The 12092-nt window shown below is 38.0% G+C and overlaps 1 protein-coding gene across 1 annotated transcript in view; it reads right to left on the bottom strand.

The window, feature by feature from the left end:
- Positions 1 to 8711, bottom strand: part of Sgcz (sarcoglycan zeta) — an 862223-nt gene extending 853512 nt beyond the window's left edge. Inside the window, exon 1 of the mRNA XM_041644486.1 lies at positions 7920 to 8711. Coding sequence (XP_041500420.1) covers positions 7920 to 7958 — 39 coding nt within the window. The 5' untranslated portion in view covers positions 7959 to 8711. The remainder of the gene's footprint in view (positions 1 to 7919) is intronic.
- Positions 8712 to 12092: the final 3381 nt, after the last annotated feature.

Raw genomic sequence — 12092 nt, 5'->3', positions numbered from 1 at the left:
TTTTCTACAGTTGTTTAAGGTTATGAAACTATCATCTTATTATTATTTATTATATATCATTAAAAAACTTTTTGAGATAAAGTTTCATGTAGTCTGGCTGTTCTAAAGTTTACCGTGTAGCTGAGGATGACTTGACCTTCTGATTCTCCTGCATCTACCTCCCAATGACTAAGATTATTGGCATTTGCACATACCTAGGCCTCTATCACATACTCTTGGGCTTCACCACTACATGTCAAACTAAAAATAATGTAGCCCAAAGATTGGGGATGAACATAAGATTTCTTTTCTAAAGGTATGTAGAGTGAAGAGCTACTCTGTATGAAAAGTAAACACGTTGATTGCAGCTCAAATGTCACCATTCACACTGGAAACAAGAATGTCAGAGAAAATCCTTTACTCCATGAGCAACATCTTCCAAACATCTCTGGAGTTTAAACTAAATGCAATAGCATAGATTTCAGAAACAGAAGACGTAGAACAGTGTCACTAATGCATTTTTCATTAACCGTTTGATTCTGAACACTTCATTTTTCTGAGCTACAGTTTTAAACCCCAAAATAAGCAGCTGATAGCATATACCTGGTCTGATGTTCAAATGAAATATTTGAATGATGGAAACAGTTATGTTACATTTATTGGTTTGAAAACAATTTTCTTTGAAGAAGATGCAAACATGTCATTTTCAAAAAGTACAGGTAGCAATAGACTCATAGACCAGAGAATTGAGAGAGCAGATGTCCATGAGGTTTCTACCTTCTGCTTTTCCATCTTCCAGTTCTAGGCAGTGCCTCTGTTGAATTGTGAACTAAGAGCAAGCAGAATAGGTAAAAGTCCTAACCAGTGGTACTTCCGATTTACTAATTAAATACTGGAATTATTTTGTATGAACTTTTAAAGAAATTATTCAGCCACCAGTAAGAAAGATTAGAAGAGAACACTCCAGTGAACCCAGTTCCCAACCCTAGCATTCTCTACCCTACTAAAGCTGAGAACTGGGAGGTCTGTGAGCCCTGCCCGCAGAGCTGCCTCTGGTGTGTGACTGAGCCAGGGTTTGAACTGTATCTGGTTGTGTGAACAGTCATTGCAACCTACACCACAAAACTGGACCAAGCAAAGCTTCCAAGGCAGCTAGATGCAAACTGAGTGCTTGGAGACTTTTGGATATCTCTGGGTTCTAATATTGAGACTGAACATTTCAATTAGCAGCAAAGTCTCCATTTTAGCCCCTCTTTCTCTGATAGCCATTACCCTGGAAGTCAGAGTCTTTGTGCATAGATATAGAAATATTTAACTTTTAAAGATGTTTAAAATGTTCATCTTGGCTTAGAAGCATTTTGTGATACCAATCTAACACCACAAATATACGGCCATGGTTTATAGTATTTTTATAGCGAACCTACAAAAACTTACTTAGGCATATATCAAGACAACTCCCAAGGCACAGTTTTGCTGTTGCTGTGTGTGTGTGTGTGTGTGTGTGTGTGTGTATGTGTGTTTTAATATTTAGAACATGAAGGATTGTGATGTGTTTCGGAGAAATACTCATCCTTTTTTTGTCATTTTTTTGGTTAGCTTAGAATTCTCTATTTGTTCTCATTGAAAATATAGAATCTCAGCCGGGCGATGGTGGCACACGCCTTTAATCCCAGCACTCGGGAGGCAGAGGCAGGCGGATCTCTGTGAGTTCGAGACCAGCCTGGTCTACAGAGTTAGTTCCAGGACAGGCTCCAAAGCCACAGAGAAACCCTGTCTCGAAAAACCAAAAAAAAAAAAAAAAAAAAAAGAAAGAAAATATAGAATCTCCCTTTACTCCTAACATTCATCCAAAATGGATACAGTCAAAGAAAAACACACATACTCCTAAAATTAACATATTAAAATCTACCTCTTTTTAATGAGGTAGCGTTGACTTTGAGACATTCAAAGGCTAAAAATAATCTTAAAAACATGGGTAGTTTTGAACTATTAAGCTTATAAAATTTTATATATGAACATTTGCCTATCAAATCAGTCAAATTGTAAATGCATATACTCAAAAAATCCATAGAGATCTGAAGTAAAGCAAATGCTCATTTTCTTTATTGCCTTAAAGCTATAAGCCTGCTGAATTGCATTTTAGCTGAAATCCCAATACTGTATGAGAAATAAGTAACTAAATATCATATAAAAGGTATGCTCCAAAAATGCACATTGATTTATTGTCTTACAACATTAAGCTATCTTGCAGAGCCATTATTTTGAGTCCATAAATCTTGAAATATTCTTTTTACTACTACTTCAAGTCTTGATGTATCTCTGGTAAAGGCCAGAGATCAGCAAAGCTATAATAGCCAGTAGAAACTTGGGATCTGAGCTTACTAATGACAGCAATTGACGGACACTTCTCAAATTGACTATACAATTCCCAACAGCAGTTGCTTCCTATTTCTCTCTCTGTCAATACTAAGTATGTCTCCTCCTTAAAGTTAAACCATAAATAATGTTTAACTTATATTACTTAAAGTTTATTTCATTTATATTAACTGCATTTCTGGATTTTTTTTTAAATCAACATTATAATCCCTGAGTCTCACATGGTAGAACCAAGTCCTATAAGTTGTTCTCTGACCTTTATTGATAAGAAGGCTGCTTGTTGGTTCCCAACTGCTCATTCCCATTATAATCACACAATAACTATATTATTTAAATCACCACATGGCCTATTAGCTCTAGCTTCTTATGGGCTAACTCTTACATCTTAACCCATCTCAACTAATCTGTGTATCACCACAAGGTCATGGCCTACTAGCAAAGTTTCAACATGTCTGTCTCCGGTGGCAGCTCCATGGCTTCTTCTCACTCCGCCCTCTTTTCTCCCAGCATTCAGCTTAGTTTTCCCCACCTAGCTCTGTTCCCCTATAGCTGTGCTATTGGCCCAAAGCAGTTCCTTTATTTATCAATGGTAATCACAGCATAGAGAGGGAAATCCCACATCAGACCTCCACATGTTCACCCTGGAATTCACAAGCCATACCCCCTGACACACACACACACACACACACACACACACACACACTAAGGAATTTAAAGACAAAAAGATTCAAAAGAACAAATGGTAATTCCTAGACATGACAGAGATGGGAGAATTTTACTCTTCAATAATCAAACCACTTACTGAAATACCCTATATCTATCCTTATTCAGAAATTTCATTTTTGAATTAACAATAACATATGTGTGTGAAATAAATATATATATATATATAAAATTCGTGATGTTTTGATGTACGTATACATAGTAAAATAACTAAATCTTAAATAATAAATTATATATATCATATTTTATAAAATATAAACATAAATTTCAAATGTCTCATCATAAAAAATGAGATAAGAAACATGAATTAGCTAGATATTAAACACATGATTTTAAAACACCATGTTGTTTCCCATAAAGGCCTACAATTATTAATTAAAACAATATTAACTTTAAAAGTCAAAGTTAATTGCTACTAACTCTCTGGTTAGTTCTTTTTATCAAAAAGTTGTAATCGGATATAACTGAAGAGAAATTACATCTCCTGAGGATGTGAAAGAAGTCAAATAAGCCACTGTTCACATGTATGTTTCCTTATTCTTAACTAAAAAGTGTGAATATAAAAAGCAAGTTGCTAAAAATATGACATGTGTTGGAGAGTACTATTTTTCACTATGGAATGACTAACATAAAAATACCACCTACTTACACTCTTGCAAAGCCTCCCACACTGCAGCAAGCTCCACTTTTCTGGGCTGAGTGTCTTATTGATGAAACAAAAAAAATCATTTTTAGAATTCATCTAAGTGCCAGCTCTCTTATTTGATGCGATTGTAGACAAATGTACTATGGTGTTTGTTACAGACTGCTGCATCTTGGAATGAACCACTTGTTTAAATGGATGCGAGTTTTTGCTAGGCAATCATTTCCTTCCCATACAGTACTTTCCTAATGGCCTAATTGTATCATTCTGGGAGGGCTTTGCCTTGCCTATATAGGTCAAGTTTCAAGTTCTTAGCTGACAAAATTGTACTCAATTTAAAGAGATAACATTAAGCAACTGTAGCCTACCTTTATTATATTATAAAAACAATTAAATTATCCTTATTAAAAAGTTGGTTTATTCATAGCAGGATAAGCTAAATAGTTTACTATTTTGTCCTTAGAAAAGAATTTTAAAATAGAAGCACTGTTCTCAGGCTATTCCAAGAATAGAAAACTTTGTTTTGACTTCTAACCAATTTTCTTCTTAAAGAGAATTTGAAAAGAAAGAAATAAAAGTTTAAATTAAACATCATTATAAAACTCTACTATAGTCCTGGAGGTTTTCATTTTTCTGATCCTCAAGCAAAAATCAAATTATTCAAGAATGGATTATTATCACTTTAAAACTTAACTTTTTATACGTCAATACAAGAAAATAGAATTTGTCTTAAAACTCAGTTCTCAAATTCTTCATTCTTATTCATTATCCTCAGGGTAATATATTTTAACATGTGTACTCTGGGCCTCAGTGGTGCTCTGTTCTGTGATAAAGATAAGCTTATTGAGAGGGAGAAACAGTATAGCTCAATACAAGTCAGAATTAATATTAACATGTCAACTATGCAGAGGCACTCAATACCCTGTAACTAGAACTATTCCAGGGCTGACGATACTCTTTCTAATATCAATATTTGTTTACCCCCACATTTCCAAAGCAACAGCCCATATTCTAGGTTGTTTGATGTTGTCTCTCCTTTAAAACAAATACTGAGGCAAAATCCAGAGCCAAACTTATATATTCAAAAAGAAACAGATCAAAGGGAAAAGAACAAACCACAACTCTTCGGCTGGGAACTGGACCCCTTTTCACCACTGGTTTGTTTCATCAGTGACATGTATGTAAAACAGAAGAGGAAAATAATCTTGCCTTCATTAGCAAGCTTCACATGCATAACTTTTGCTCAATTATCCACCAATAAATCCTTTAATGTGCATGCAATATTTATGATAATGATAGCAATGATTTCATATCTAATTGTTGAGGCCAATCTTTAGTATTTCAAGTTGGGGCAGAAAACTTTATTTGCTTCGCAACATATAGTAAATACCATTGCCCACACTCATAGCATAAATATGTACATGTAGATAGGTATTTTTGTCAAATGACAAAGAAACAATTTACCCTGAAATAAAGATGATGAGTAACACAATATCCCTTTCTTAAAACCTGAGCTTGACAGCTGCATCTAATAATTCTGACGATTTAACAGTGAGCAAGATTAGATTATTATACTATTCCATACATTTGTTCTGTTTTTCTAATCCCTGCAAACATCTACCAGTACATTAAAGCATCCTCAAAACTAACGTTTATGTAGTTTTGCGTTAGTAAAATTATCATTAGAATGAGCGGGTTAAAAGAGAAAGAGTCAAAACAGCAAATACTGCTCCCAAATAAGTGTCCTCAGCATTTTAATCCTTTTCCCTCTCCTCATCGCAATGGGGTTTTCTTGTATAAAGCCATCATAGAATAACTTGAACCGAAGTAACCTGAGAAACCCAAGTCAGTGGGTTTCTTACTCCTGTAAGAAAGTGATCCATCCCAACAAGCGATGTCACCACAGACCACATGATTTTCAGAGGTTAAATATTCCAAAGGTAGGGTTAAATATTCCAAAGGTAGGGTCAAAAGCTGACAACACAGATTTACTCGATACATCAACTGTTTCCTAGTAAGGCTTGACTGCAGTGCCTTGCTTGTCAGCTTTGACCCTCATAGAACTATGTTACAACTTCTTACCATCCTCAATAGAACTTTTCTCCTAGCATGCCTCATTTGTCCCCCAGTCGTCATCAATGCTCTCTTTGCACCATTGCCTTCTAGTTCTCTATCCACGGCAATACAGTCTAGTACACCGTGGCTGTGAGAATCAAAAGCTAGGGTATAGTAGCATTAAACTTAAGTTGTGGTCATTGACTAACACCAGACAAAAGTTTTCACAATGGGCATGCTGTTTTTGTTCTATTAACAATGTATGTCTGTGTGTTTGGGAATTCATCATTAGGAACCTAAGGGGTGTTATGGGGAATGGTAGCTCAAATCGTGTAAGAAAATGTTCTCCTCTGTTCCATACCTTATTGTTAGAAAAAAATAAAAATAAAAAATAGCAATTACCCAGCTCTTTATATTATACACATCACATTCCTGTGTTCTTTTTAAGTAAAGCCTACTCCCTCTCCTGAAATAAAGGGTGTTTGGGGGCCTATAGCAAGTGATCTATTCAAATACAAGGCCATGTGTCCTGTCTTGATACAATACAGAGGTAACAGGACTTTTCCATCCAGGCCAAGGTCTATTGATTGTGACCTTGGCCAAGGCACAGAAACTTGTTTGCCAACTTTAACTAGAACATTAGATCTGCCTCTTGCCCACTTCACGTCCTCAAAGGAACCCAGGAGCTTGGATTGAAGTGTTGTCTAAGCTGTCTTCAAACAGCCCAGACTCCCTGGAGCTACATACACAGGCAGTCACCAGAGGGCTCTAAGTTCTACCAGTTTCTTTCCTCATGTGGCTCGGGAATCACCAGGAGACGTGAGGACTCACTGCAATGCACACGCTTAGTGACTCATAGGGAGAAGGCAGGCTGCAGGGGATTTCCCAGCCCTGAGCCAGCCTCTTCAGCAAACCCATTTCCCTGACTCTTCTTAACAAACCTCTCTCTATTGGTCAGGTTTCCCCAGCAGGTAGGGATATCGGAAAAGCCCTTACCCGGACAAAGTCCTAACGTGTAAATCTCTAACAAAAAATGCCCCCAAGAAGAATGGTAGTGTACAAAATGCCCGGAGGAAGAGTAGAATGGATAAATATGTACGTATGTATGTACATATATAATTATTTAATGCTCCAGAATCTCTTCTTTTCAGCTATCATCTACAAGTGAGCGGGACATTTAAACTATTTTGCGATTTGTTCATTTTAAAGTTCTTTCTTTCTTTTTACACCGGCCCTGCAGACAGAGATACCCACCAGCAGAGTGGTAAATTGGTGACCTAAGTGCTTTGGGGCCACTTCAGGGCTGGGAAGAGGAAAAAAGAACAGGCACTACATGGAGTGCAGCAACAGACCGAAACGGGGGTCTCGGACCCGGGAAGCTGGGCGGGGAGGGGCGCGTGGAGGGGCGCCCCGCCTTCTCCAGACTTGCTTCCACAGGCGTCTCCCCTTCCCCAGTTCCTCAGACTCGGCCTGGTTACAGGTTTAGGAGGTCTGTCTGTACAGCTGGTGAAGACAGGCCAGCAGGGGACCCCAAAGTCTCTCCTCTCGCCCTCCCTCCGCAATAATTACCACCCCTTCGCGCCCAAGGCAATGGCCATCAAGAGAGAAATGGTGTGGGCGGCGGTGGGAGGAAGGGTCTCTGCCTACTGGTGGCCACAAACACCTCTGTGCTGCGAATTTGCGAACGGAAACAGGCTGTTCCGATGTCGCGCGGGGGCAGGAGTGGGACAGGAGAGCGACGAGAGGGGACCAGAGGCAAAGTGGCCGCGCATCTCGGACAACTTTGCCGGGAAAGCGGGCGACCTCGACTAGAGATAGGGCGGCCTCCACCTCGGCGGACCACGTCCGGACACCAATGAGACTCGGATCCAGATGCCACTGTCACCCGAGAGGAGAGCACCGGGTGGCCTCCAGCGGGAGCAACCACGCGGAGGGCAGCCCCGCGCGGGAGGGCAAGGGACAGCCGCCTGCGTCTCCGCGGCCCTGGGAGGGCGCTGCGCCGGGGGATACCCCGCCCCAGATGCCCCCTCGCCGTCCCGCGGGACCGGCGACTACTCCAGCGACGCCGAGAAGCAGCAAGCAGAGCCCAGGATGCTAGCGCGGCAGAGCGGAAAGCCAGCGCCGCAGCCGCAGGACCACGTACCTTGAGCTCCTGGATGTCTAGGTCCGTGGATCTATCCATGGAGCGAAACTAAAGGAAGTGGAGAGGAACCGGCCAAGTTGCTCCCCGAACCGATCTAGTCTTTTAGTTTCCAGCTGAAACTCAGCTTTATCCTCCTCCAAGCCCTGGCAGCTTCTCTCAGTCTCATTCTCCGTGGTCTCGCCGCCTCCGCCGGTTAAAAAATAATATAAATAAATAAATACTAATGGTAATTCACTTTGTTTTTACTTCTTCAAAGATTTAGGGACAGGTGATATTTACCGCGGTCCAACACGGCTCAGTCGAATCAGGCAGAGGAGGTTTAAAAAAAAAATTCCACTATTTCAGATTATTTCTTCTTCTGCAATAAGCTTAGAAACCAGCGAGTTGCTGCATCCCAAGAAAAAAAGCTGCTTCCCTGGACAGCATCATGCGGCAAAATTCAAGCAAATGTGTTCAAACTGGAGAGAAGAGTATGTGGTAAAAGCCTTCCTCCGTCAGGCATACTCTGCTAGCTAATCTAGCACGCTGTGAGTCCCAGACATTAGCAATCATCAATTTCCCTGGCAAGATAACCGAATCCCCGAAGTCCTGCATAGACTTAAAAAATGTCTTGGAGCTAAGAGGTTTTTCTCTCAGTGGGGAAAAGACGTTAACAAAGTCTGAAGGGACCGTTCTCCTTTGAAGGTTATGCCAAAAGAGTTGAGAGAATAGGAGGTGACTCCCACAGAGAGAAAAGAGGGAGAGAAGAGAGAGACAGCAATTTTCCTCCCGCTTTGCTGTTTTACTGGCCTTCACCACCAGGTGACTGACTTCACTTCTCCCTTCCCACAGCCAACACTAAGGGGATTTCTCTCATCTGTCAAAAAGCAACATTTCCTCTTCAGACAAATACAGTCGCTGGGTCTTAAAGACTGCCCTCTGTCCGGAATCTACTAGGTGACAGGCATTTTAATTCAATTCTGCTCTTCCAGCGTCTGCTCGGAAAAGCACTGGGAGACACAGGCTTGCATGTATCATTTCCATCCAATTAGATCTCGGCCGTAGCCAATTAGATCTTAGCTGTTTAAATGTCGGGTTGCTTTTGCCTTAAATACTAATTTTTAAATGATGAGAAGTACGATTGCTAAAGATTTCTTACCACGATTTACTTCAAGGTAATGTAAGTTTTCTGCCGGTTCTTTAAATTAATTCTAACAGGTCAATGCATTGCACTTGTAATCTGTAAATATGGAGATAGGGGCTACTTGGCTTCATTTACATATTCTAGTGTAAATACCTTGATTGATTTTAAGGAATCTAGTCTCCCTCTATTGTGGCATATAAAAATCTCAAACTTAAAAAAAGAGCAATATAGATTCTTTTATTTTGAAATATATATATATATTATATATATAAATGTATACATATTTATATTATATATATAAATGTATATATATATATATATACATTTGAAAAAAATAGATGGGCCTCTATCTACTCTTTGGACTCCCTCTCTAACTTCATTTTTATACTTCTCCACTGCTGAGTTCCAGCCACCTGGGCTACCTCTGCAGGTGCCATTTCCTCTACTTTAAGCTAACCCATGCTTTTGCCTCCCTGTCAGGACATCTCTTTCCTCCTCTGACTCTGTATGTTTATCATTATCCTGTTTCAGTCTAATGGCACTTCCTTGAAAAAGATTTTTTCTGCGGGTAAGTCCCTTGGCTATTCTCTTTGGTAATTGTGTTACAACGGAACTCCAATTTATCATTATTGCATTTATGCATTGATTATCTGCTTGATTATGTGACTTCCTCAATAACCAATCTGATCCTGAGGTATTTTCTGTACTAGTCTGATTCACCAGTACATCAAGCGTCCAGCAGATGGTAAGCAGACAAATATTCAATAAGTAGATAAAAAAAATATGTGTAAGAAAACTTTAAGGTGGTTTCCTTTTCTCCCTTCAACCCCACTGAAATCTCTCTCTCTCTCTCTCTCTCTCTCTCTCTCTCTCTCTCTTCCCCCAGCTCGTCTGCAGCTAAGCCTGCAGGCTTAACTTTATCACTAGCATGCTGGGCTCCTTACTTTAGCCCATTTCTATTTCACATGCTTATCAATACCATCTTTCTTCTTTGACTTCTGCCTACAGCCTTCAGAGATAACATCAAATACCCAATAGTCCACAATTAGTGGGCTGAACATCAAATCTGAAAATGAATATTACATGTCCTGTTTACATAATTATCTTACATAATATATGATGTAAAAAAATAAAGTTACACATTGCCAGCACATGAACTTATATAAAACATAACTCCTTAAAGAGCTGCTTTTCTAGAAAGTATCGGTGATTCAACATGAAAAAAATGATAATAATTCTTAAGTCAGAACTTTCATATGAAGTACTACTATATCCCCCTATCAAATAGTGTCTAATTTTAGAAAAGAATAAAACAATATGATATATACAAATGTATTATCAGACATTAAGAGGATTTTTGTAGCTGTAATGATAATGTGTACCTCAAGGATGATGATGATCATTGTATTATATATAATATATACTAGAATTTTATCATTCTATGATACTATTATACTTACCAACAAAGATACTTAAATTGCATTTTAAAAACACATGTATAGTCATAGGTGGGTATGTGCATTATGAGCACATATATAATAACTTCATTTTTAGTGACTTTGAAATTCTGAACAAAGTATGTTCAACATTCGATGATGGTCCAACCTTCATATTTTCATGAGCTACAGAAACTATTGGTGACCTCTAAATCAACTACATGTTACATCTAATTAAATATTGATGTAGCCAAAGACTACTGAGTCTTTAACGACTAACATGAATTTCCACAGGAACTCACTAGACTACCTCTTACTAAAACTCAAACAATGATAGTTGATAAAAAAAAAGGCTGCAGTTTGCTACGATATATTTATATTACATTTTGAGACAATCAAAATTTTGTTCCACTTAATCTGAGCAATAACTAGATGAAGCAACCATCTGAAAACTGAATGGACTTGACACTTAAAATCAGACAAGGCAAGAATGAGGATGTAAAATTAAAATGTCATAATTTCTAGATGTCCTAAATCACAACTCCAAGAATAAGACAACTCCCCATGATGGTGAAGGTAAGATCACCCTGGTACATAACAGAACATCTAAAGGGTACATCACTCAATTTAGCAAAGAAGTGCAATCCAAAAACAAACTGCACAGAGTGATTTCAATACCCAAGGAAGAGGAAGGCAGTGTGAAAACACCTGCAGGTCCTGAGATTTTACAATTGAGGTTCACTCATCCATAGACACATTCATCCATGTCACCTTCAACCATAGGTTTCAAAGCAGATGTATTCCTGCCATCATGAGCATCGTTAAATTACAAAAGTAGCCTACCTGTAAATCAATATGCTTTTTTTATCAGTCAGCAATATAATTCTTATTCATCTGTGTTGTAAAATCACTTACAGAGTTTTAAATTTTGTAAGCCCTTATAGTCCTTTCTTCAAACCCTCTTGCCAAATTTCCAATTTTATGCTTTTATTTGGATTTTCATGCTGCATTACATAGCAAGGCAATATTTTATTTCCGTGTTTTGAAATTATTAAAAAGAGAGGCATCACGATTTATTAAAATATACTATTAAATAACTTGTTTTTACAGGTTCCTAATTTTATGTGTACTGATCAGCACTTTTATTCAAAATGCTTATTACAGAAGGGATTAATTTATAATCATGTTATTTTTCCATGATATTTTAAAAATTATATTATATATATGATACTAGTTATTTTAACTTTGCATAAGCCACGTATGAGGATTAAGAAGAAAATTAAGTAAGCTATTGATATTGTGATTTGGATAAAAATTATCTTTCATCTATCCCCCAAAATTAATCATTTCTGATTATAGCATAGACATATATTTTAATAGAAACCAATGCTAGAACTAAATTAATTTCTGTTAGCTTTCAAGACAGATCTCCTGTATATATTCTAATTTTTTCTCTAAAAGGAATAACAAAAATTATATATATAATTAGTATCTCAGGTGCAAATAAAAAAGCAAAAACAAATAAGAAAGTAAAAATAAAGCAAATGAAAATGTGGAGACAGAGATGACCCAGCCGGAAGGCAAAATAAACATAGAATGTGCAACTGAAGCTAC

This window comes from Microtus oregoni, unplaced genomic scaffold, assembly GCF_018167655.1.
Source record: "Microtus oregoni isolate MIOR12 unplaced genomic scaffold, Mior012 000096F_ref0000112, whole genome shotgun sequence".
Lineage (NCBI taxonomy): Eukaryota > Metazoa > Chordata > Mammalia > Rodentia > Cricetidae > Microtus > Microtus oregoni.
The sequence above is the reverse complement of the archived record's forward strand: the minus strand, read 5'-3'. Positions and strand labels throughout refer to the sequence as shown.